The sequence below is a fragment of the Mobula birostris genome, chromosome 2 (genome assembly GCF_030028105.1).
Source record: "Mobula birostris isolate sMobBir1 chromosome 2, sMobBir1.hap1, whole genome shotgun sequence".
Taxonomy (NCBI): Eukaryota; Metazoa; Chordata; class Chondrichthyes; order Myliobatiformes; family Myliobatidae; genus Mobula; species Mobula birostris.
Genome location: NC_092371.1, coordinates 47501997 through 47528785, shown reverse-complemented (window position 1 = coordinate 47528785; position 26789 = coordinate 47501997). Strand labels below are relative to the sequence as shown.

Below are 26789 nucleotides of genomic sequence, written 5' to 3'. Positions count from 1 at the left end.
TTGGAATTGATACTATCCCCAATTTCCCTTGTCAACCATGGATGCACTACCTTCCCTGGTTTATTCTTTTGCCAAACTGGGATGAACAATTGTTGTAGTTCATCCATGTGCTCTTTAAATGCTTGCCATTGCATATCCACTGTCAACCCTTTAAGTATCATTTGCCAGTCTATCTTAGCTAATTCATATTTCATACCTTCAAAGTTACCCTTCTTTAAGTTCAGAACCTTTGTTTCTGAATTAACTATGTCACTCTCCATCTTAATGAAGAATTCCACCATATTATGGTCACTCTTACCCAATCACGACAAGATTGCTAACTAACCCTTCCTCATTGCTCAATACCCAGTCTGGAATGGCCTGCTCTCTAGTTGGTTCCTCGACATGTTGGTTCAGAAAACCATCCCACATACCTTCCAAGAAATCCTCTTCCTCAGCACCCTTACCAATTTGGTTCACTCAATCTGTATGTAGATTGAAGTTACCCATTATACCTGCTGTTCTTTCTAATTTCCTGTTTAATTATATTCGCTGGATTCAAAGTGCTCGTTGACAGGTGCTTCCTCACTTGCCCTACCTCATTCCCCTGCAGAAGGTCCAGTGTTACAACCCTCCTAGTAGGTCTCTCTATATATTGATCAAAGGAGCTTTCTTGGACACATTTCACAGATCCCACTCTGTCCACGCTTTTCACAGTGTATTTGGCCCAATCACGATCAACTCAGCAAAAATCTCTCACTGATATTACCTCAATATGCATACACCTACCTTCAATCTCTCTACATATTTGCTCTTCCAATTCCTGCTGACAGTTTTTTTTGGGGGTGTCAGGCCATAATATAATCTCATTGGAGGGACCATCCCCTTTCTATTTCTAATTTCTGTCCATATGGGCTCACTGGATGATCCCAAGAATATCATCTCTTATGTCCTTGTTGATCAAGAAAGCAGCTCTCCCTTTTATCTCTCCTCTGTCTTACCTGCAGTGTCTGTATTCTGGAACATTGGGATGTTAGTTCTGCCTTTCCCACAGCCATATTTTTGTATGGCTGTGATATATCAGTTCCCAGAGCCAATCTACTCTGAGTTCATCTCCCTTGCCTGTCAACCTCTTGCGTTGAAATAAATGCATTTTAAATCAATTTTCTCCCTTTACTGTGCTTCTGCCTATCCTCATGACTAAGTCTGCCCCCTGCATCAGCTCCTCAACCACGCATTTTTCTACCCTCACTAGCACAAGGCACTGGGTAATCTCCCATGCATGGTTGAGAGATTGGAGCAGGGAGCAGGGGGCAGGGATTCAGATTTCTGGATCATTGGGACCTCTTTTGGGGCAGGTGTGACCTGTACAAAAAAGATGGGTTGCACTTGAATCCCAGGGGGACCAATATCCTGGCAGGGAGCTTTGCTAAGGCTATTGGGGAGAGTTTAAACTAGAATTTCTGGGAGGTGGGGTGTGGGAACCGAACTGATGTGACGAGGAAAAGGAGGTTGTCTCACAAATAGAGAAAGCTTGGAGATAGTGCAAAAAGGAGGATAGGCAGGTGATAGAGAAGGTATGTGCTCAGACCGATGGTTTGAGATATGTCTATTTTAATGCGAGGAGTATAGATTATGAGAACACTCAGTCCTCTTTTTTATTGTCATTTAGAAATGCATACATGCATTAATTGATACAATGTGTTATGAGCAAAGTAGATGAGCTTAGAGCGTGGCTCAGCACTTGGAGCTATGATGTTGTGGCCATTACAGAGACTTGGATGGTGCGGGGGCAGGAATGGCTACTTCAAGTGCCAGGCTTTAGATTTTTCATAAAGGACAGGGAGGGAGGCAAAAGAGGTGGGGCGTGGGACTGTTGATTAGGGATAATGTCCCGGCTGCAGAAAAGGAGGAAGTCATGGAGGGGTTGTCTATGGAGTTTCTGTGGGTGGAAGTTAAGAATAGGAAGGAGCCAATAACCTCCCTGCCAGGATATTGGTCCCCCTGGGATTCAAGTGCAACCAGTCCTTTTTGTACAGGTCACACCTGCCCCAAAAGAGGTCCCAGTGATCCAGATATCTGAATCCCTGCCCCTTGCTCCAATCCCTCAGCCACGCATGGAAGATTACCCAGTGCCTTGTGCTAGCAAGGGCATCCACTTTATAAGAAATAAATTGGATGAGCTTGAGGCTCAGTTGGAAATTGGCACGTATGATGTTGTAGGAATAACAAAGACATGGCTGCAAGAGGACCAGGGCTGGGAAATGAATATTCAAGGGTATACGTCCTATCGAAAGGACAGACAGGTGGGCAGAGGGGGTGGAGCGGCTCTGTTGGTTAGGAATGAAATTCAGTCCCTTGCGAGGGGTGACATAGAATCAGGAGATATAGAGCAGTATGGATAGAACTGAGAAATTGTATGGGCAAAAAGACCCTAATAGGAGTGATCTACAGGCCCCCAAACAGTAGCCTGGATATAGGGTGCAAGTTGAATCAAGAGTTAAAATTGGCGTGTCGCAAAGGTAATGCTACGGTTGTTATGGGGGATTTCAACATGCAGGTTGACTGGGAAAATCAGGTTGGTACTGGACCCAAGAAGGGGAGTTTGTGGAGTGCCTCCGAGATAGATTCTTAGAGCAGCTTCTACTGGAGTCTACCAGGGAGAAGGCAATTCTGGATCTAGTGTTGTGTAATGAACCGGATTTGATAAGGGAACTCGAGGTAAAGGAGCCATTAGGAGGTAGTGACCATAATATGATAAGTTTTAATCTACAATTTGAGAGGGAGAAGGGAAAGTCGGAAGTGTCAGTATTACAGTTGAACAAAGGGGACTATGGAGCCATGAGGGAGGAGCTGGCCAAAGTTGCCTGGAAAGATATCCTCGCAGGGATGACAGTGGAACAACAGTGGCAGGTATTTCTGGGAATAACACAGAAGGTGCAGGATCAGTTCATTCCAAAGAAGAAGAAAGAATCTAAGGGGAGTAAGGGGTGACTGTGGCCGACAAGAGAAGTCAAGGACAGTATAAATATAAAAGAGAAGAAGTATGAAATAGCAAAGATGAGCGGGAAGCCAGAGGATTGGGAAACTTTTAAAGAGCAACAGAAGATAACTAAAAAGGCAATACGGGGAGAAAAGATGAGGTACTAAGGTAAGCTAGCCAAGAATATAAAGGAGGATAGTAAAAGTTTCTTTAGGTATGTAAAGAGGAAAAAAGTTAGTTAAGAGCAAAGTTGGGCCCTTGAAGACAGAAACAGGTGAATTTATTATGGGGAACAAAGAAATGGCAGATGAGTTGAACAGGTACTTTGGATCTGTCTTCACTAGGGAAGACACAAACAATCTCCCAGATATAATAGTGGCTAGAGGACCTAGGGTAACGGAGGAACTGAAGGAAATTTACATTAGGCAGAAAATGGTGTTGTATAGACTGATGGGACTGAAGGCTGATAGATCCCCAGGGCCTGATGGTCTGCATCCTTGGGTACTTAAGGAGATGGCTCTAGAAATCGTGGACGCATTGGTATTCATTTTCCAATGTTCTATAGATTCAGGGTCAGTTCCTGTGGATTGGAGGGTAGCTAATGTTATCCAACTTTTTAAGAAAGGATGGAGAGAGAAAACAGGGAACTATAGACCAGTTAGCCTGACATCAGTGGTGGGGAAGATGCTGGAGTCAATTATAGAAGATGAAATAGCGGCACATTTGGATAGCAGTAACAGGATCGGTCCAAGTCAGCATGGACCCACGAAGGGGAAATCATGCTTGACTAATCTTCTGGAATTTTTTGAGGATGTGACTATGAAAATGGACAAGGGAGAGCCAGTGGATGAGGTGTACCTGGACTTTCAGAAAGCCTTTGGTGAGGTCCCACATAGGAGATTAGTGGGCAAAATTGGAGCACATGATATTGGGGTTAGGGTACTGACATGGACTGAAAATTGGTTGGCAGACAGGAAACAAAGAGTCGGGATTAACGGGTCTCTTTCAGAATGGCAGGCGGTGACTAGTGGGGTACCTCAAGGCTCGGTGCTGGGACCGCAGCTATTTACAATATGCATTAATGATTTAGATGAAGGGATGAAAAGTAACATTAGCAAATTTGCAGCTGACACAAAGCTGGGTGGCAGTGTGAAATGTGAAGAGGATGTTATGAGAATGCAGGGTGACTTGGACAGGTTGGGTGAGTGGGTAGATGCATGGCAGATGCAGTTTAATATGGATAAATGTGAGGTTATCCACTTTGGTGGCAAGAACAGGAAGGCAGATAACTATCTGAATGGTGTCAAGTTAGGAAAAGGGGAAGTACAACGAGATCTAGGTGACGTTCATCAGTCACTGAAAGTAAGCATGCAGGTACAGCAGCCACTGAAGAAAGCTAATGGCATGTTGGCCTTCATAAAAAGGGGAGTTGAATATAGGAGAAAAGCGGTCCTTCTGCAGTTGTACAGGGTCCTGATAAGACTACACCTGGAGTATTATGTGCAGTTTTGGTCTTCAAATTTGAGGAAGGACATTCTTGCTATTGAGGGAGTGCAGCGTAGGTTCACGAGGTTAATTCCCGGGATGGCGGGACTGTCATATGTTGAAAGATTGGAGCAACTGGGCTTGTATACTCTGGGATTTAGAAGGCTGAGAGGGGATCTGATTGAAACATATAAGATTATTAAGGGATTGGAGACGCTAAAGGCAGGAAACATGTTCCCGATGTTGGGGGAGTCCAGAACCAGAGGCCACAGTTTAAGAAAAAGGCGTAGTCCATTTAGAACAGAGTTGAGGAAAAACTTTTTCACCCAGAGAGTTGTGGATCTGTGGAATGCTCTGCCTCAGAAGGCAGTGGAGGCCAATTCTCTGGATGCTTTCAAGAAAGAGTTAGATAGAGCTCTTAAAGATAGTGGAGTCAAGGGGAGAAGGCAGGAACGGGGTACTGATTGTGGATGATCAGCCATGATCACAGTGAATGGCGGTGCTGGCTCGAAGGGCCGATTGGCCTACTCCTGCAGCTATTGTCTGTTGTCTATTGTTCAGGGGATAGTTGCGTGGGGTTCTGCAGAGGTATGTTCCAATCAGACAGGGAAAGGATGGTAAGGTACAGGAACCATGGTGTACAAAGGCTGTTGTAAATCTAGCCAAGAGGAAAAGAAGAGCTTACGAAAGGTTAAAAAAACTAGGTAATGATAGAGATCTAGAAGATAATAAGGCTAGCAGGAAGGAGCTAAGAATGAAGTTAGGAGAGCCAGAAGGGGCCATGAGAGGGCCTTGGTGGACAGGATTAAGGAAAACCCCAAAGCATTCTACAAGTATGTGAAGAGCAAGAGGTTAAAATGTAAGAGAATAGGACCAATGAAGTGTGACAGTGGAGAAGTATGGTTGGAACCAGAGGAGATAGCAGAGGGACTTAATGAATACTTTGCTTCAGTACTCACCACAGAAAAGGATCTTGGCAGTTGTAGGGATGTCTTGTAGCGGACTGAAAAGGTTGAGCATGTAGATATAAAGGAAAAGGATGTGCTGGAGCTTTTGAAAAGCATCAAGTTGGAAAAGTCAAACACGAGGAATTCTGCAGATGCTGGAAATTCAAGCAACACATATCAAAGTTGCTGGTGAACACAGCAGGCCAGGCAGCATCTTCAGGAAGAGGTACAGTCGATGTTTTGGGCTGAGACCCTTCATCAGGACTAATTGAAGGAAGAGCTAATAAGTGATTTGAAAGTGGGAGGGGGAGGGAGAGATCCAAAATGATAGGAGAAGATGGGGGGGGGGGGAGGGATGGAGCCAAGAGCTGGACAAGTGATTGGCAAAAGGGATATGAAAGGATAATGGGACAGGAGGCCCAGGAAGAAGGAAAAGGGGGAGGGGGGGAAAACCCAGAGGGCGGGCAAGGGGTATAGTCAGAGGGACATAGTCAGAGGGACAGAGGGAGAAAAAGGAGAGAGAGAGAAAGAATGTGTGTATGTAAATAATTAACAGATGGGGTACAAGGGGGAGGTGGGGTATTAGTGGACTTCATGAACATTGACTTCTCTAACTTTCGCTAATGCCCCACCTCCCCCTCGTACCCCATCAGTTAATTATTTACATACACACATTCTTTCTCTCTCTCTCCTTTTTCTCCCTCTGTCCCTCTGACTATATATGCCTCTTATATACCTGTATCAGGTCAATCTGTAGCTTTTATTTCCTCAGTGATAACAAATTCAGACTTTCCAATCTCTCCTCAAAATTAAACTCTTTCAATCCAGGCAATATCCTGGTGAATATTCTTTGCACCTTCCAGCACATCTACAACTTTTCTGTTTTGTGGCAACTGGAACAGGTGTTGATTCTGCAAGTGCAGTCCAATCACTGTTTTGTAAATTTGCAACATGACATCCCTTCTTTTATATTCCATATCTCAACCAATGGCAAACATGCCATTGACTTCTTCACCACCCTATCTACCTGTGTTGCCACCTTCAGAGGACTATAAACTTGAGCCTCTGATCCTCAACTTTCTACCATGTACTGTGCATGTTCCAACTCTACTTGTCTTGCCAAAATGTATCACTTTAACCTGTCCATATTAAATTCCATTGACCAGTGCTCCATCCATTTTTTCTCCATCTGATCCATAAAATGCTTTAGCCTTAGACAAATTTGCTTACTATTCACAATATCGCCAACATTTTTATCTTCTGCACTGTTAGTAATCTTACTTTCTATGTTCATTACCAAGTTGTTGATAGCTATCACAACCAAGTGTTCCAGCACTGATTGCTGCGGTCCACCTCAGATCGTGGACTTTCAATCAGAAAAGCATCTTTCCACCCTATCCTGTGGTTCCTATCTGTAGGTCAGTTTTGATTCCCATGTACCTTAACTTTTTGGCCCAGCATACCATGTGGGACTTTGTCAAATTCGTTATTGAAACCCATATAGTGCTCTCACTTTGTTGGTGTACATTGACACTGTACCACAGTTACAAATTATTTATTGCTTACCATATAATACAGGGAATATGAGGTGTTTATTTGATCCCATTTTTAAGTTTTGTACCTGACTGACTTAGCTGGTTATCCGAGGCATGTAATTTGCAGCATTAACATTGCTTCAGAGGGTCTCATTATATAACAGATGAGGGTCATAGCATCTGTGAAACCCAGAACTGTGGGTTATATGGAGATTCTAATAAATACCTGTCCTACCAATTAGAGCTTTTGCATCTTTGCAGCATCATAAAAGGAAAAAAAATCTTTACCCATCTGCTTCCACAATCTGAAAGCTGAACCTCACCTATTCTTGAGGCTTCCTTCCACCTAGTTTACCCATCAAAGCATCACGTACCATGGGCACAAAGTAGTTAATGAAATAGGTCAACACCACACAGAAACTTTTGCACATCAGGGGTTCAGTTTTCACCATTACACCATTTTAGTAGAGCACACAAGCTAAGTTTGATCAGGCTTTCTAGGAATACAATTCATAGGTTGATGCATTTCTGGATCAAGCACCTGGTACCAATGCTTGATTTTTAATTACAGTAGAGTCTTGTGTCATTAGACCAAGGGTAGCATTCAGCAGGAGGAAAAAAAAATCAAAAGTATACTCAGAGGAAATGCAGTGTTATGAAAAGAAGAGTAAAGAGGACACAGAGGTTAACATATGGTAAGTTAAATAATGATGAAGGGAAAATTTTTTTCTCTTAAACTACACATGCAGCTGGATTAAATTGTGTTGGAGAAAGTAAAGATATGGACATGAATTACATGATTTGACATCTACCATCCTTTGATATCAGGGAGAACTAACTGTGGGAGTGGGCAAGCTGTCATGCTGCCTTACTAGAGACTGGATATTGAATGTAAGCTGCATTGAAAAGTGAGAAACCCACTGGCACATTCTTCGCATGATACTTCTTTCTATTAATGTAGTGGGAGATTCTATGGTCTTAATTGTGAGAAGTCAGTAAAGCCACAGCAGTTTTACTGTTGCATTATTGTGATGTTAAAGTGGGATGTCTTTCTGCATGTATGATGTTGTTTTTGCCTAATGCTTTTTGTAAGTGTGAAAAAGAGGTGACCCAACTAGTTCCCCTCTACCACCACCATCCTCTGTTGAGCAGAAGTGGTTATCACCTCAACAATTTCTCTTTTGACTTCTCCCACTTTCTCCAAACCATAGATGTAGCATGGGTTATTGTGTCAGCTCCAAATGTACCTTCTTGTTGGCCTGTGGAACAGTCCGTGTTCCAAGCATACACTGGTAATACCCCCCAACTCTTTCTCTGCTATATTGATGACTCCACTTGGTGCTACTTCATGCACCCATGCGGAACTTGTTAATTTCCTGCTCTCAAATTTACTTGGTTCATCTCTGACACCTGTTTCCTTTCTCGACCTCTCTGTCTCCAACTCCAGAGAAGAGAATATCTACTGACATCTTTTATAAACCTATTGACACTCACAGTTACCTTGACTACCCCTCTTCCCATCCTGCCACTTGTAAAAAAAAAATGCTATTCCCTTTTCTCAGTTCCTCTGTCTCTACTGCATGTGTTCTCAGGATGAAGTTCTCCATTCTAGAGTATCTGAGGTGTCTTTTTTTTTGAATAATAGGGCTTCCCTTCCACCACCATCAATGCTGCCCTCACCACAATCTCCATTTCTGCACATCTACCTCACCTCATCCTTCTGTTGTCGTAACAGGGTTAGAGTTCCTCTTATCCTTATCTGTCACCCATGAGCCTCTGTATTCAGCACATCATTCTGTGCAACTTCTGCCATCAGGATCCTACTACTAGGCATATCTTTCTCTCTCTTCCCCCATCCCCTTACCATAGGGATTGCTATGTAAATCTCTTGTCCACTTGTCCCTTCCTACTGATTCCTGCAACTATGACAAGTGCTACACCTGCCCTTACATCTCCTCCCTCACCACCATTCAGGGCCCCACCCCAAACAATCCTTCAGGTGAGGTGACACTAGATCTGGGAGTCTGTCAAACTCGTGTATCTGTGCTTCTGGTGTGTTATCCTGTACATTGGTGAGTACTGACACGTTGTGGACTGTCAAAAGGCAGGATCTCCTGATGGCCACCCATTTTAATTTGATTTCCCTTTCCTATACCAGTATGTCTGTCCATGCCTCACCACCCACCCCGCATCATCAGCCCTTCATCTATAAAGCTTCCTTCATCATCTCTGTCTTCCCCACCCACCCATCTTCTGCCTCACATGATCATAGATGCTGCTTCACTGGCTGAGTTCTTCCAGCATTTTGTTGTGTTGCTGAATTAAAGATATTCTGATTTTGTAATCCCTGAAGCTGAAAATCCTTAGAATCGTTAAGGGTAAACTTGTCTCTTGCCTTCTGTGCACTCTTGAATTGTGGCCAGCTAGCTGGGCAAAAGAAGCATATTGTCAACTTTCCTATGGTCATCCCAAACTTGATTTTGGTGGCACAATGAGCCTCCTCGTACTGCTCATTTGCGTATGTGTGTATAGAAGTTGGAGAGTGGGGATTGTCAACCTGGAATGCTGGGTACATGCATGGATACTTGTTTTTCTTATAGAAATCATGGAATTCTAATTATGGAGAGGTAGCTATCTGGTTTTACAAACTTGGAATTGATCTAAGGCTCCAATAATGTGAGAAAATCTGCTTTGAGGTGTCTTCCACTTCATCTAAGAAATAGAGTGACATTACAGTTTCTGAATGGAGAAGTCAGTAGCTCAATAGTTCTTGTTTTCCACCTGGTTATGGTGCTAATGCAGGGAAAGAAACGTGGTAGGCATCAGTGACATGATTGCATAATGTTAATGCCGATGTGATTTATGATCTACATTTGTATTTGTAAAGTTTCATTGGGAGAAATCCTGTTTACTAAGTTTGTGTCTTTGGTGACATAATTTTACAATTGAAAATGAATACAACAGGGGTATAGTTTACAGATTGTGTCAAAAATCTGCAGATTGTTGACAGAAATGGTGGAAGTTATTTAAACCTGAACTTTTTTTTCATTAAACAAGTCATTCCAACTGTGTTCCTGCTGAAAGTGGTGATAAAATTTATCTTTGGTTAGGATTTCTTTGCAATCTCTAAGTGATCAGATTGATTTTTAAGTTCAAAGTAAAGTTATTATCGAAGTACATAGATGTCACCATATACAACCTTGAGATTCATATTCTTGCAGGAGTACTCAGTAAATCCATAGAATAATAATTATAACAGAATCAACGGAAGACCGCACCATCTTGGGTGTTCAACCAGTGTGCAAAAGACAGCAAACTGTGCAAATACAAAAAAAAAAGAAATAATATTAATGAATGAGTATGCAGTAAATATCGAGAACAAGAGATAAAGAGTCCTTGAAAGTGAATACGTAGTAAGCAAATTTGTTAGAATCCGTAACACAAATGATGCCTCTGCCATACGTTAAAATTACTACAAATATAGAGGAAAATATACAAGAAATTTTGTATTTACATTTGGAAAACTTAATTAACTCAACTCAAACCAAAATATAATTTATAATAATTAGAGATAGGGTGGGTTTGAATTGACTGGTGCCTGTTGTTCCATTTGAGGTTATAGATGTAGCATTTAAAGTTACATTCACCCGACCACTCAGGTTTCTGAACATCTTGTGCCACTGTACCTATATTCTCAATTGTGACAGTCATTGCCGGAATTATAACTACTCTTGACATAATTGCCTTTGAAGATTTTTACTGGGTGATGTTCTGACCTCCAGTGGATGGAATTATTTCAGCCCTGCTTCAGCTTCTGCTGCACAGTAGTCCAGTGTCAAGAAATCTTTTGAGGTTCAACTCTCCCTTGCAGTGCCATTCTTCAATTCAACTTCAGTTCCGTGATACATTGCCAATTCCTTATTGCATCTCCCCTTTAAGACTTGTGGGTTCCGTTTTAAGCACCTGTCGCTTTAATTTGCTTTCACTCCCTCTCTGGCCCATCTTATCTGTGGTCTTCAGAACAGTCACTGGATGTTTTCTTGGATTTTCAGAAGGCCTTTGACAAGGTGCTGCACATGAGGCTGCTAAACAAGGTAAGGTTCCATGGTATTGCAGGAAATATACCAGCAGAGATGGAAGATTGGCTCATTGGTAGGAAGCAAAGAGTGGGGGGGGGGGGCGGGGAGGAGACATTTTCTGGTTGGCTACTAGTGACTCATGGTGTACCACAGGAGTTGGTTTTGAGTCCGCTTCTTTTCTTCTTCTGTGTCAATGATTTGGATGGCTGAATTGATGGCTTTGTGTCCAAATTTGAGGATGATACGAAACTAGATGGAGGTGCAGTTTTCGTGTTGAGGAAGCATGGAATCCGCGGGATTAGAAGAAAGGGCAAGGAAGTGGCAGATGGAAAAGTGTGTAACTTGCAGGTTGAGTCAGTATTAAGGAAGGCAAGTACAATGTTGGCATTCATTTAGAAAGGACTAGAATATAAGTGCAGCATGTAATACGGAGGCTTTACAAGGTATTGTCAGACTGCATTTGGGAGTATTGTGAGCAGTTTTGATCTAAGGATGCGTCCAGAGGAGGTTCATGAGAATGATCCTGGGAATGAAAGGGTTAAAAGATGAGGAACATTTGATGGCTCTGGGCTTGTACTTGCTGTAGTTTAGAAGAATGAGGAGGGATTTCACTGAAAGCTATTGAATATTGAAAGACCTTGATAGAGTAAATATAGAGATGATATTTCCTATAGTGGGGGAGTCCAGGACCAGAGAGCACAGCTCAGAATAGTAGAACATCCCTGTTGAACAGAGATGAGGAATTTCTTTAGCCAAAGGGTAGTGAATTTGTGGAATTTGTTACCACAGATGGCAGTGGAGACCATGTCATTGGGTATATTTAAAGCAGAGATTGATAGGTTCTTGATTAGCAAGGATGGCAAAGATTACAGGGAGAAGGCAGGAGAGTTTGGTTGAGAGGGCTAATAAATCAGCCATGATTGAATGGTGGAGCAGACTCAATGGACAGGGAGGGGGAGCAGCAGATGTCTTGGTACATACTGGTACCAATGACCTAGGAAGAAAAAGCAATGAGGTCTTGAAAAGAGAATTTAGAGAGCTAGGTAAAAAGCTGAGAAGCAGGACCTCCTGAGTAGTAATTTTGGATTGCTGCCTGTGCCACACTCCATTGAGGATAGAAACAGGATGGTTTGGCAGATAAAAGTGTGGCTGAGAAGCTGGTGCAGGAGGCAGGGCTTCAGGTTCTTAGGTGATTGGGATTTCTTCTGGGGGAGGTATGATCTGTTCAAAAGCGACGGGTTGCACCTGAACCCGAGGGGTCCAATATTCTCGCAGGCAGGTTTGTTAGAGCTGTTGGGGAGGGTTTAAACTAACTTGGCAGGTGGGTGGGAACTGGAGTGAAGGGACTCAGGAAAGGACAGATGGTAAGAAGTAAAGATAGTGGGCAGCCAGATTATCAGGAAGGGCAGGCAGGTGATGGGACTTAGTTGCAGTCAATAGGCTGAGTATCAAATCATTAGGGATGCAGAATCAGAAAGGATATCAAATACGGTACTCAAGGTGTTGTATCAAAATGCACATAGTATAAGAAATAAGGTGGATGATCTTGTTGCAATATTACAGATTGCCAGGTATGATTTGGCCATCATTGAATCTTGGCTGAAGGGTGGTTGTAGTTGGGAGCTGAATGTCCAAGGTTACACTTTATATCGGAGGGATAGAAAGGTAGGCAGAGGGGGTGATGTGGCTCTACTGGTTAAGAATGGTATCAAATCAGGAGAAAGATGTGACATAGGATCGGAAGATGTTGAATCCTTGTGGGTTGAGTTAAGAAACTGCAAAAGTAAAAGGACGTTGATACATACAGGCCTCCCAAAAGAGGCGTGGGGGTGGACTACAGGTTACAACAGGAAATTAAAAAAAGTTGAGTCAAAAGGGCAATGTTATAGTAGTAATGGGAGATTTTAATATGCAGGTCGATTGGGAAAATCAGCTTGGTAATGGATTTCAAGAGATTGAGTTTGTTGAATGTCTAAGAGATGGCTTTTTAGAGCAGTTTGTTGCTAAGCCTACTAGGGGATCAGCTGTACTGGATTGGGTGTTATGTAATGAAGCAGAGCTGATTTGGGAGCTTAAGGTAAAAGAACCCTTTGGAACCAGTGATCACAATATGATTGTGTTCAAATTGAAATTTGATAGGGAGAAAGTAAAGTCATGTAGCAGTATTTCAGTGGAGTAAGGGAAATTACAGTGGTATGAAAGAGGAGTTGGCCAAAGTAAATTGGAAGGAGCTGCTGACAGGGATGTCAGCAGAGCAGCAATGGTGTGTGTTTCTGCGAAAAATGAGGAAGGTGCAGGATATGTGTATTCCAAAAATGAAGAAATACTCAAATGGTAAAATAGTACAACCGTGGCTGACAAGGGAAGTTAAAACTATTGTAAAAGCAAAAGAAAAGGCATACAACAAAGCAAAAATTAGTGGGAAGATAGAGGATTGGGAGGTTTTTAAAAACCTACGGAGAGCAACTAAAAATATCATTAGAAGGGAAAAGATGAAACGTGAAAGCAAACTAGCAAATAATATCAAAATGGATAGTAAGAGTTTTTTCAAGTATGTTAAAAATAGAGAAATGAGAGTGGATATAGGACCGCTAGAATATGAGGCAGGAGAAATAATAACGAGGGACAAGGAGATGACTAATGAACTAAATGAATATTTTGCGTCAGTCTTCACTATGGAAGACACTAATAGTATGCCTGCTGTTGTAGTGTGTGAAGGATGAGAAGTGGGTGCAGTTACTGTTACAAGAGAGAAGGTGCTCAAAAAGCTGGAAGACCTAAAGGTATATAAGGCACCTGGACCAGAGGAACTGCACCCTGGGGTTCTGAAAGAGGTAGCGTTAGAGACTGTGGTGGCATTAGAAATGATGTTTCAAAAATCATTGGACTCTGGCATGGTGCCAGAGGACTGGAAAATTGCAAATGTTACTCCACTCTTTAAGAAAGGAGGAAGGCAGCAGAAAGAAAATTATAGACCAGTTAGCCTGACCTCAGTGGTTGGGAAGATGTTAGAGTCAATTGTTAAGGATGAGGTGACGGAGTACTTGGTGACGCAGGACAAGAAAGTACAAAGTCAGCTTGGTTTCCTTCAGTCCTGCCTGACGAACCTGTTGGAATTCTCTGAGGAGAGTATGAGTAGAATAGATAAGAGGGATGCAGTGGATGTTGTATATTTGGACTTTCAGAAGGCCTTTTACCAAGTTAAGAGCCCATGTTATTACAGGAAAGTTACTAACATGGTTAGAGCATTGGCTGATTGGGAGGATGCAGCGAGTGGGAATAAAACAACACACATCAAAGTTGCTGGTGAATGCAGCAGGCCAGGCAGCATCTCTAGGAAGAGGTACAGTGTCTTCTATCATTTTGGTTCTCCCCCTCCCCCTCCCCCTCCCACTTTCAAATCTCTTAACATAGAAACATAGAAAATAGGTGCAGGAGTAGGCCATTTGGCCCTTCGAGCCTGCACCGCCATTTATTATGATCATGGCTGATCATCCAACTCAGAACCCTGCCCCAGCCTTCCCTCCATACCCCCTGACCCCCGTAGCCACAAGGGCCATATCTAACTCCCTCTTAAATATAGCCAATGAACTGGCCTCAACTGTTTCCTGTGGCAGAGAATTCCACAGATTTACCACTCTCTGTGTGAAGAAGTTTTTCCTAATCTCAGTCCTAAAAGGCTTCCCCTCTATCCTCAAACTGTGACCCCTCGTTCTGGACTTCCCCAACATCGGGAACAATCTTCCTGCATCTAGCCTGTCCAATCCCTTTAGGATCTTATACGTTTCAATCAGATCCCCCCTCAATCTTCTAAATTCCAACGAGTACAAGCCCAGTTCATCCATTCTTTCTTCATATGAAAGTCCTGCCATCCCAGGAATCAATCTGGTGAACCTTCTCTGTACTCCCTCTATGGCAAGGATGTCTTTCCTCAGATTAGGGGACCAAAACTGCACACAATACTCCAGGTGTGGTCTCACCAAGGCCTTGTACAACTGCAGTAGTACCTCCCTGCTCCTGTACTCAAATCCTCTCGCTATAAATGCCAGCATACCATTCGCCTTTTTCACCGCCTGCTGTACCTGCATGCCCACTTTCAATGACTGGTGTATAATGACACCCAGGTCACGTTGCACCTCCCCTTTTCCTAATCGGCTACCATTCAGATAATAATCTGTTTTCCTATTTTTGCCACCAAAGTGGATAACTTCACATTTATCCACATTAAATTGCATCTGCCATGAATTTGCCCACTCACCCAACCTATCCAAGTCACCCTGCATCCTCTTAGCATCCTCCTCACAGCTAACACTGCCACCCAGCTTCGTGTCATCCGCAAACTTGGAGATGCTGCATTTAATTCCCTCATCCAAGTCATTAATATATATTGTAAACAACTGGGGTCCCAGCACTGAGCCTTGCGGTACCCCACTAGTCACCGCCTGCCATTCAGAAAAGGTCCCGTTTATTCCTACTCTTTGCTTCCTGTCTGCTAACCAACTCTCCACCCACACCAATACCTTACCCCCAATACCGTGTGCTTTAAGTTTGCACACTAATCTCCTGTGTGGGACCTTGTCAAAAGCCTTCTGAAAATCCAAATATACCACATCCACTGGTTCTCCCCTATCCACCCTACTAGTTACATCCTCAAAAAATCTATGAGATTCGTCAGACATGATTTTCCTTTCACAAATCCATGCTGACTTTGTCCGATCATTTCACCACTTTCCAAATGTGCTGTTATCACATCCTTGATAACTGACTCCAGCAGTTTCCCCACCACCGACGTTAGGCTAACCGGTCTATAATTCCCCGGTTTCTCTCTCCCTCCTTTTTTAAAAAGTGGGGTTACATTAGCCACCCTCCAATCCTCAGGAACTAGTCCAGAATCTAACGAGTTTTGAAAAATTATCACTAATGCATCCACTATTTCTTGGGCTACTTCCTTAAGCACCCTGGGATGCAGACCATCTGGCCCTGGGGATTTATCTGCCTTCAATCCCTTCAATTTACCTAACACCACTTCCCTACTAACATGTATTTCCCTCAGTTCCTCCATCTCACTGGACCCTCTGTCCCCTACTATTTCTGGAAGATTATTTATGTCCTCCTTAGTGAAGACAGAACCAAAGTAATTATTCAATTGGTCTGCCATGTCCTTGCTCCCCATAATCAACTCACCTGTTTCTGCGTGCAGGGGACCTACATTTGTCTTTACCAGTCTTTTCCTTTTTACATATCTATAAAAGCTTTTACAGTCCGTTTTTATGTTGCCTGCCAGTTTTCTCTCATAATCTTTTTTCCCCTTCCTAATTAAGCCCTTTGTCCTCCTCTGCTGAACTCTGAATTTCTCCCAGTCCTCAGGTGAGCCACTTTCTCTGGCTAATTTGTATGCTTCTTCTTTGGAATTGATACTATCCCTAATTTCTCTTGTCAGCCACGGGTGCACTACCTTCCTTGATTTATTCTTTTGCCAAACAGGGATGAACATTTGTTGCAGTTCATCCATGCAACCTTTAAATGCTTGCCATTGCATATCCACCGTCAATCCTTTAAGTGTCATTTGCCAGTCTATCTTAGCTAATTCACGTCTCATACCTTCAAAGTTACCCCTCTTTAAGTTCAGAACCTTTGTTTCTGAATTAACTATGTCACTCTCCATCTTAATGAAGAATTCCACCATATTATGGTCACTCTTACCCAAGGGGCCTCTCACGACAAGATGGCTAATTAACCCTTCCTCATTGCTCAAAACCCAGTCCAGAATAGCCTGCTCTCTAGTCGGTTCCTCGACATGTTGGTTCAAAAAACCATCCCGCATACATTCCAAGAAATCCTCTTCCTCAGCACCTTTACCAATTTACTGGCTCTTTTTTCAGTTAGTCCTGACGGAGGGTCTCGGCCCGAAACGTCAACTGTACCTCTTCCTAGAGATGCTGCCTGGCCTGCTGTGTTCACCAGCAACTTTGATCTGTGTTGCTTGAGTTTCCAGCATCTGCAGATTTCTTCATGTTTGAGTGGGAATAAAACGAGCCTTTTCTGATTGGCTGCCAGTGACTAGTGGTGTTCCGCAGGGGCCAGTGTTGGGACCACTTCTTTTTATGCTGTGTATAAACGATTTAGATGATGGAATAGATGGCTTTGTTGCTCAGTTTGCAGATGATACCAAGATTGGTGGAGGGGCAGGGAGTGTTGAGGAAACAGGTAGGATGCATAAGGATTTAGACAGATTAGGAGAATTGGCAAGAAAGTGGCAAATGAAATACAATGTTGGAAAATACATGGTCATGCATTTTGGTAGTAGAAAAGATGTGCTGGCATTGGAGAGGGTCCAGAGGAGGTTCACAAGGATGATTCCAGGAATGAAAGGGTTATTATACGAGAAACATTTGATGGCTCTGGGTCTGTACTCGCTGGAATTCAGAAGGATGAGGGGGGATCTCAAAGAAACCTTTCAAATGTTGAAAGGCTTAACCAGAGTAGATTTGGAAAGGATGTTTCCTGTTGTGGGGGAGTCTAGGACAAAAGTGCACAGCCTCAGGATAGAGGGGTGCTCTTTCAAAACAGAGATGCGAAGAAATTTTTTTATCCAAAGGGTGTTGAGTTTGTGGAATTTGTTGCCACATGCAGCTGTGGAGGCCATGTTGTTGAGTGTATTTAAGGCAGAGATTGATAGGTTCTTGATTGGACATGGCATCAAAAGTTACGGGGTGAAGGCTGGGAACTGACGTTGAGGAGAAGATAGAAAAATAGGATCAGCCATGTTTGAATGGTGGAGCAGACTCAATGGGCTAGATGGCCTAATTCTGCTCCTCCGTCTTATGGTCTTAAGGACTGGAGAGTTTAATTCTGCTCCAATGTCTTATGGTTTTTAATGACAAAAATAAGGTTGAGTTACAGCATCTTGTCTTCTATTTAGGCATTTTGGAACTTGTGGGACTGAATATTAAATTCCACAATTTCAAATAACTTTTTTTGTGAGAGGACTGCTCAATTTTTGCAATCTCATTATGCATACATAGTATTAACTCAGTTTCTGTTCTTACCATTCTCATTCGGTTTTAGTTCTCAGCAAAAACTGTAACCTGTATATCACAGTTTTACTGTGTCACCCAGTTTGTTTGGCTGCTGATAAACTGTCCTCATTCATCTATCAAACACAGGGCTCCTGGAGAATTCTGGCCACATCCTACGAACGATTTACATTTGTCCTATTTATTTCTCTCTCGCTTCCTCTGCAACTTAAAACTAATTTGTTTTTACACTTTCTCAGTTACAGCAAAGAATCTTTGACGTGTTTTTCTTTCCACAGATAGAATCTGATCGGTCGAGTATTTCCAGAATTTTCAGTTTTTATTCTGATTTAAAGTAATAGATCGCATCTTTGAATGGAATTAGCCGCATGTGACAACAGTCCTGCTGATGTCATAAGCTAGTAAACACCTGAGATTGGTTGTTGGCTACATGCAGGATGCTTAAGCAATGCAGTTGGGGAGAGTTTAAACTAATTTGACAGGCAGAGAGTAGAGGCACAATCAAATATAGAAGGAAAAATAAGTTAGTTCAGTATTTTGAATTATCTTGCCTACGTACCAACTTGGGAAGAATGCAGAGCTAAAATCACATTGATTTTTATGGTAAGGAGTCTGATTAGTAAGGCAGATAAACTGAGAATATTGATTAGCACATGACAACATGATACTGGGGCTGCTACCATTGGAGACTTGGTTGACAAGACAGGACTGGCAATTCAACATTCCAGTGTTAAGTACATGGAAGGCAATATAAAAGTTGAGGTAATAATGCAGTTTTAGGTAAGGAGACCATCACTTTTGTGATAAAAGAGGATGTGCTGGAAGGCTGCTCAAAAGAGATGTATGGTTACAGCTTAGGAGCGGGAAGAGGGTGATTGCTTTGCTGGGAGTGTACTACAGGGCTCCAAATAGCTATAGATAGGGGAGCATTTGTATTCCTCCAGAAATATATTATTAAGGAATTTCAACTTTCTTATTACAACCCCAGCTAAGTGGAACTGAAATTGCGGTAGGCATAACCAAAATACAGAAATTGTTAAGAGACATAAGTTAAATTGGAAAATCAGAAGTGGGTAGGCAGGAGGTATATATGTTACTTACTGCCAGCAAATAATATTAAGGAGAATTTCAAAGCATTTTGTAGTGTTTTAAGTGAAGGTTAACTGTTTGAAAGATTTGGGCCCATTTGGGACCAAATAGACATTCTGTGTATAGTGCTAGAGGATGTGGGTGAGGTTTAACATTTGAGTACAGTAAACCTCTGATGCATGGGAGCCAGGAACCGAGTTTGTTAGAAGGAAAATGTGTACTAGGGCTTCGGTGAGTGGAAGCAGAGTGGAGCAACCATTACTTTGTGAGTTGCCGCATCTTTGGGATTTCCTAGTTGTCAGATGGTGCATTATTGTGATTTTACTGTACTGTATTGACTAAGACTTTATAGAGAATTCAGGGAGGATGATGGTGAATTTCTTGAAATAGCTACCTTTAAAAAAGACGTTATAGATGTCTTAGCAGGCTAAAAGGTGAACAAATACTTCATACCTCATGGGGTGTATAGCAGGCTGTCATGGTAAGCATCAGAGGATGCTTAAATTTTGGAATGCTCAGAATCAGGGTTTGGCAGAGGCAGAAACAAACATTTTAAAAAGTATGCAGGCAAATGCTTGAATCAGTATGGCAGAAAGCTATGGGTCACGTGCTGGAAAATGAGATTAGTAATGATGGGTATGTGTTTATCAGCAGGAATTGAGTGGGCTGAGAGCCTCTAAAATTATTACAGTTAACAGGCAGTTTAATTTTAATATGCAGTTTGCAGAGTTTAGAATGGGCATGTGCAATCTTTGAAATTAACCTTGTAATTAAAAATGATGCTGATTCCTTGACCTAATGTTTTCAACAAGGGAGGCACTGGTTGTTACTTCTATTTGAAAATTTCTAACCTTGCAGTACTAGTTTTCATTAGATTCAATGGATTGGTAAACAGTTCACAGGATCACAGTTCCTTGCAAATACTACTGGAAGTATCGAACTGGAAATTGGCTTCTGTATGTTTTCAGTATGTGTTGAAGTTCTTTAACTAAGCACTTGGAATCTGTGGGTCAATTATGTGAAATACATAATTCATACCTCAATGTATTGTTGCTAGTTGATTGGCTAAAATAGTTAAATTATGCACCATTGTTTAAAAGCCAAGGGTTGATGCTCATTGACGCTGAAGCATTAGATTAGTACTCAACCAGTTAATTCAAATAACTCACCAATGCATGATTTTGTAAGCTCAGTAATTTGTGGAAATTTTGCTTTCCTTTTAGCTGGAAAACTATAGGCATCCACTCACTACAACTTTGTACACATGGCTACTCCAGATGTCAACGTTCATGTGGAGGAAGTAGTTGTCGTAACAACACCTGATACCCAATCAGATGGAAATTCAGTTGAAGAGGTTAAGACAGTTTTGGTTGACTTCAAATCAACACAGCCGAGGTACAAAGATGAGCTCTAAGTTCTTTATGTGTATACTATCTGCTTATTAATTCTTAAAATGGTTCAAATTTCTGTTGCAAACTGACATAAGTAATGTTGATATAATACAGCTGTTGGTTTTGAGCAATTGTGGAATATTGAAACCTGATTACTTTCATTTAAAAGATAGTAAATAATAACTTTAATGATAATCATGGCAGAAGTACTACTCGGCTTTTGAAATGAAGTTTCCTTTAACGGGAAAAGATTAAAAAATGAAATTCAGCATAAAGGCCTGTTGTGATCATGGTTTATGAGTGAAAGATAATCAAGATATGATTCCGATTTATTTATCACATGTATATGGAAACGTATAATAAAATGCAATGTTTGTGTTAACAACCAACGCATCTAAGGATGTGCTGGGGACAGCCTGCAAGTGTTGCCAGACATCCTGGCGTCAACACAGCATGCCCACAGTGCTCACCAGAACAACACAGAACACAATAAGCAACAGAACAACAGCAACACAAGCCCCCTTTCCTCCCCCCCACCTACCCACACACATGGACAGTCCCTCAAGTCCAGGACAGGCTCCAAGTTTCTAGGCTCTGGCCATCGGGCTTTAACTTCTGGACTTCTGATATCCACGTTCAGGCTTTGATCTTCAATATTGAATCCTGGATCAGTCGAATATGTGACCCAGAGCTCCAGGCTTGAACTCTGGTATCGCCAACTGACTGGCCCTCATGCCTCCTGTTTACACAGACATCCTGGGACCCACCAACCTGAGGCAGCCCGAGATCCGTAGATCTCCTTCGTCACCAGTCAACATTGCTGGCCTTTAAGCACGGAGCGAAGGCTAGAATCTGGATATTCTGCATCCCATTTTCAAATCACTGTCCACATGCAGAGCCCAGGCCTAGTCTCTATATGTCCTTGGTTATCTGTCCATGTCATAAGCATAAGTGAACAATCAAGTTTAGATTGGAAATCTAAAGACAGAAGAGACCACAGATTCTGGAGCAACAAGCAGGTCAAACGGCTTCTGTGGGAGGGTGGGTGGTGGGCGGGCAGGAACTGTTACTGTTTTGGGTTGAACCCTTGCATGATATGTGGTCCAAAAACATCAACAGGTTTTGCCCACCCTTCCCACCATTATCCCCCTTCTCCCCCCCTCCCACTCCCCCCGATGCTGCTTGACATCCTGATTTCCTTCAGCAGGTTATTTTAGTAAAGAGTAATCATTTAGCAAATTCCAATAAACCATTGTGATTCAGATTGATAACATCTTTAACCAAAGAGTTGATGTGATGATGATCGACAGTATGGTGGATTCCGGTTAATTGGGACACATCAGGACCAGTGCGTTTTTGCCCAGTTAAGTGGCTGCCCTAATTAGCCAGTTTTATGGAAATTGTTAAAAATTGTTTAACTGAGTAACAAATTATGTATTTAAATGAAACACAGAACAAATTAGAAAACTACCAATGCTACTACAGTTCAATAAAACTGTTTTAGTTCATAATAGTTATCGACAGAGGAATTCATCCAGTGTACATTACCTTGAATGGTGTGTCCTGTGTCCAGGGACGGAGCTTGTCGTGTCAATTCTTTCGTGCCCCATTATAGAAACTTATGTGGAGGCTTTGGAGAGGGTGCAGAAGAGGATTACCAAATGCTGCCTCTATAGAGGTTTATAAGATTATGAGAGGCATAGCAAGACGGTCAGTATTTTTGTTCCAGGGTTGAAATATTTAATAGTGGAGGGAATGCATTTAAATTGAGAGGGGGTAAATTCAAAAGAGATGTGAGGGGCAAGTTTTTTACAGACTGTGGTGGCTTCCTGGAATAACTGGACATTGTGTAGGCAGAAGGGATTAGTTTAGTCAGGGATTTAATTAGCTTGGCACAACATCGTGCACTAAGGGGCTTGTTCCTGTGCTGTACTGTTCTGGGTTCTATGTTAGTGTATCGCCTAATTCTAACTCTGCTTATATTATCAGACATCTTTATTTTCTTCCTTGCTTTGATGTGCATGTTAGCAGTCACCACAGTCTTCTGGGTTGTTGTTGATTTGTCCTTCATGATATTCAGAGTAATTGTAAGAAAAGCTGCAAGAAAGGATCTATTCTAGGCCCAACATATTGATGCAATAACAAAGAATACACAACTGTTGCTACATTTCAGTATTTGAGAGAACTGGTATGTCACCAAAGACATTCGCGTATTTCTGCAGATATACCGTGGAAGGCATTCTAACTGGTTGTATCACAGTGTGGTATGGAGGGCTACTGCACAGGATCAGAAAAGGCTGCAGGAAGTTGCAAATTCAGCCAGCCCCACCATGGGCACTAGCCTCCCTAGCATCCAGGATACGTTCAAAAGGTGATGCCTCAAGAAGGCAGCATCCATTGTTAAGGACCCCCAACATCCGGGACACGAGCCAGCTGGTGGTGTAGTGGCATCCGCACTGGACTTCGAGGCGAGTGGTCCCGGATTTGAATCTGCCCGGCTTCTTGCACACTTTTCATTCGTGTTGTGTTGACTGTCACGCTGGCAACTTAGCCTTGTAAAAAACAGACAAGAATGCTGAAGAAAGAAATCGCAAGGTTGCCACTCGATACGCCGCAAGGCGTGGATAGGAACAACAATCACCCAGGACATGCCCATTTCTCATTTTTAGGGAACAGCTGATTCCCCTTAGCCATCAACTTTCTGAATGGACAATGAACTTATGAACATTACCTGAATACTTTATCCTCTCTTTTTGCAGTACTTATTTAATTAAATTTTTTTAGTATATACTTTATAGTTTTTTAATATTATGTATTGCTGCCACAAAACAACAAATTTCATGACATATGCCACTGATATTAAACCTGATACTGATTATGATTCTGACGCATATTACACTGATTGCAGGAGCTGGTAAATGCACAGATGTCATTATGCATTCTGCTGTTTTGAACAATGATAAAGTACATTTGCACCACATTATAGGCACATTATTGATTTAGCAGATTATTCCCAGCAATGTTATTATGCTTTTAAATGCATTATATCTTAAATTAAATAATTATAGCATTACTGTCTAATAATGCATTTCATAATTTTATGGATATCTTTGCAATCACAGGAAATTTACATAGATTGCTTTACAAGTTGTTTATAGACAATAGACAATAGATGCAGGAGTAGTCCATTCAGCCCTTCGAGCCAGCACCACCATTCACTGTGATCATGGCTGATCATCCACAATCAGTACCCTTTTCCTGCCTTCTCCCCATATCCCTTCACTCCACTATCTTTAAGAGCTCTACCTAACTCTTTTTTGAAAGAATCCAGAGAATTGGCCTCCACTGCCTTCTGAGGCAGAGCATTCCACAGAACCACAACCCTCTGTGTGAAAAAGTTTTTCCTCAACTCCGTTCTAAATTGTCTACCCCTTATTCTTCAACTGTGGCCTCTGGTTCTGGACTCCCCCAACATCGGGAACATGTTTCCTGCCTCTAGCGTGTCTAATCCCTTAATAATCTTATATGTTTCAATCAGGTCCCCTCTCATCCTTATAAATTCCAGTGTATACAACCCCAGTTGCTCCAATCTTTCAACGTATGACAGTCCCGCCATCCCGGGAATTAACCTCGTGAACCTACGCTGCACTCCCTCAATAGCTAGAATGTCCTTCCTCAAATTTGGAGACCAAAACTGGACACAATACTCCAGGTGTGGTCTCACCAGGGCCCTGTACAACTGCAGAAGGACCTCTTTGCTCCTATACTCAACTCCCCTTTTTATGAAGGCCAACATGCCATTAGCTTTCTTCAGTGCCTGCTGTACCTGCATGATTACTTTCAGTGACTGATGAACAAGGACACATAGATCTTGTTGTACTTCCCCTTTTCCTAACTTGACACCATTCAGATAGTAATCTGCCGTCCTGTTCTTGCCACCAAAGTGGATAACCTAATTTATGTTTTAGTTTATTACTGAATAAAGGCACCTGCAGCATTTAACTTGTCTAAAATATCATACTTCATATCATGCTGAATTAATAAAAACAGCAATTTATATGTCATGTGTATACCAGAGAAAAAGGAATGATGCCAATAGACACACTTGCCTGTGTCTGCAGCTCAGAAGGCAAGCTTGCCTGTGTATTCTGATGGAAGTCTGCTTCTATTAATTCAACTAGCCCACAGGAACATCATAAGCTTGATGTTAAGCATTCTTTGCTAGGCCAGGTAAATAGTTTTATTTAAAGAGTTGTTATTTGCTCTTAAAAAGAGAAAATGTTGGGATGGTGGGGTGTGGGAGTTAATGTTACTCCATTGAAGCAAATGATAGCTTACTGTAATATTAATATCAAGGAAATGAATGGAAGAAAAAAACATCTGTAAAGCGTAGATGTAAGCCAGATTGGAGGTTTTTGATGTCACTCAAAGCATTAAGGCAGGTCCAGATTGTAAATGAAGAACAAACTAGTGGATACCAAGCATACGTTTATTATGGGGAGTACGTGAACTAGTGGACAAACTCAAGTGAAGTACTCCTATACCTTCCAGAAGGGACCATTTCACACATCAGAGTTTTGAACATTTTCTTTGTTTTTTAAATCCATTCCTCTAAAGATGGCCAGCATTAAATGAACAGATATTTTTAACCATTTCAGACTGTCCTGAAACAGAACTGAGCTGCATTCTTGAAACATTTTTTTCAAGATCAGGATCTAATTCTCACCGACTAAAATCACAAGCACACCTCAGGCTGCATACTTAGCCCTTTGCTCTTCTCTTTCTGTATCTATGACTGTGGCTAAGCAGAGCACCAATGCCATCTGCACATGTGTACAGGAGTGAGTTAGGTCAGCTGGTTGAGCAGTGTTGTAGCAACAACCTCGTGTTTAACATCAGTAAGATCAAGTAACTGTGGTATTTAGAAAGGGGAAGTCAGGTGATCAAGCACCAGTCTTCGTTGAAGGGTCTTCAGTGGAATGGATGAAGAGCTTTAAGTTCCTGTGTGTTTTAAAAACCTGGTGTCTATCCAGGAACCAGAACATAAATATAATTATGAAGAAGACAGGCCAGTATCTGTCTTAGAAGTTTAAGGAGGTTTAGCATGTCATCAAAGACCTCCGACAAACTTGCATACAGTGGGAAGCACAGGAACATAAGAAGTTACGAAGCTTGCTAGACCCAGCCGTTTCCAACATGGGTACAGCTGTTCCGACTACTGAGGATACCTATAAGTGGTGATATCTCATGCAGGTGACATCCATTATTAAGGACTCCAACTGTCTGGGCATGCCCTCTTCTCATTGGCAGAAGGTACAGGAGCCTTAAGATCTGCACCTCAAATTTCAACAACAACAACTTCCCACTGCCACTAGGTTGTTGAACCCTTCAGAAAAACCCTAATAGTACCTCGAACTGCATTTCATTTTTCTCTCTCTCAACTTGCATTCATGTCTATTTTTGTTTGTTTTATTGTGTAACTTACCTTATTGAGCTGCCACTGCAGAAAGCTAGTTTTCATGGAATTTATACCCTATGGAGGTGAACGTCCATGACAACAAACTCAAACAAACATGTAGTAATATATTCCCATATTTTTACAGGATTAAGAAGTAGATAGTTCCAGGATTTGATCAAGTGACAATGAAGGAGTATAATCTAGTTCTTAAACAGTTTGGTGGTAACATCTCATGCACCTGCTACCTTTGTCCTTTTAGATGTGGAAGTTGTAGATTTGAGCAATGCTGTTTAAAGCCCAAGTGATTGAAGACGTTCATTTGTAGATGTTACGAATTTTAACCATCGCCTGGAAATGCCAGATGCTGAGATTGTTAAGAATGATTAATGAGGTGTTAGCTGCTTTGGTCTTTCATTATGCAAGAGCTGGATTATAAACTTTTCTAAAATTGAATGCAGAACATGACATGGATACTTGGGCTTAGAAACAAAACCACTTTACTGCTCTTAAAGAGATGGAGATTAGTGCGATGTTTCTTAGTGAGATTGACAACTGTGGGTGTAGGGGGAAGTTTAATAAAAATGAAGCTGTAATGGATTGTGGCTGAGTTTGAAATTGAATAGGCAAGTACCGGGGAAAAATGTAAGCCTTGACTATTGTTTGCATGACCAAAAAAATGGTGTGAAGATAAAAACTAGAGTAAACCAATTTTGAGCACATTGTTAACTATCATGGTTCTCAGAGAGAAACTGCTTACTTTTTGGCAAGAATTTTGGTTGTCCTGGCACCTTTATTCTGATGTCAAA

At 41.9% G+C, this 26789-nt stretch overlaps 1 protein-coding gene across 2 annotated transcripts in view; it reads left to right on the top strand.

Annotated features, from left to right (window-relative positions):
* The window catches only part of gmeb2 (glucocorticoid modulatory element binding protein 2), a 76702-nt gene that overhangs the window by 9664 nt on the left and 40249 nt on the right, over positions 1-26789 (top strand). For both annotated transcript variants that reach the window (XM_072240317.1, XM_072240325.1), the window contains exon 2: positions 20358-20529. In XM_072240317.1, coding sequence (XP_072096418.1) covers positions 20399-20529 — 131 coding nt within the window. In that variant the 5' untranslated portion in view covers positions 20358-20398. The remainder of the gene's footprint in view (positions 1-20357; positions 20530-26789) is intronic.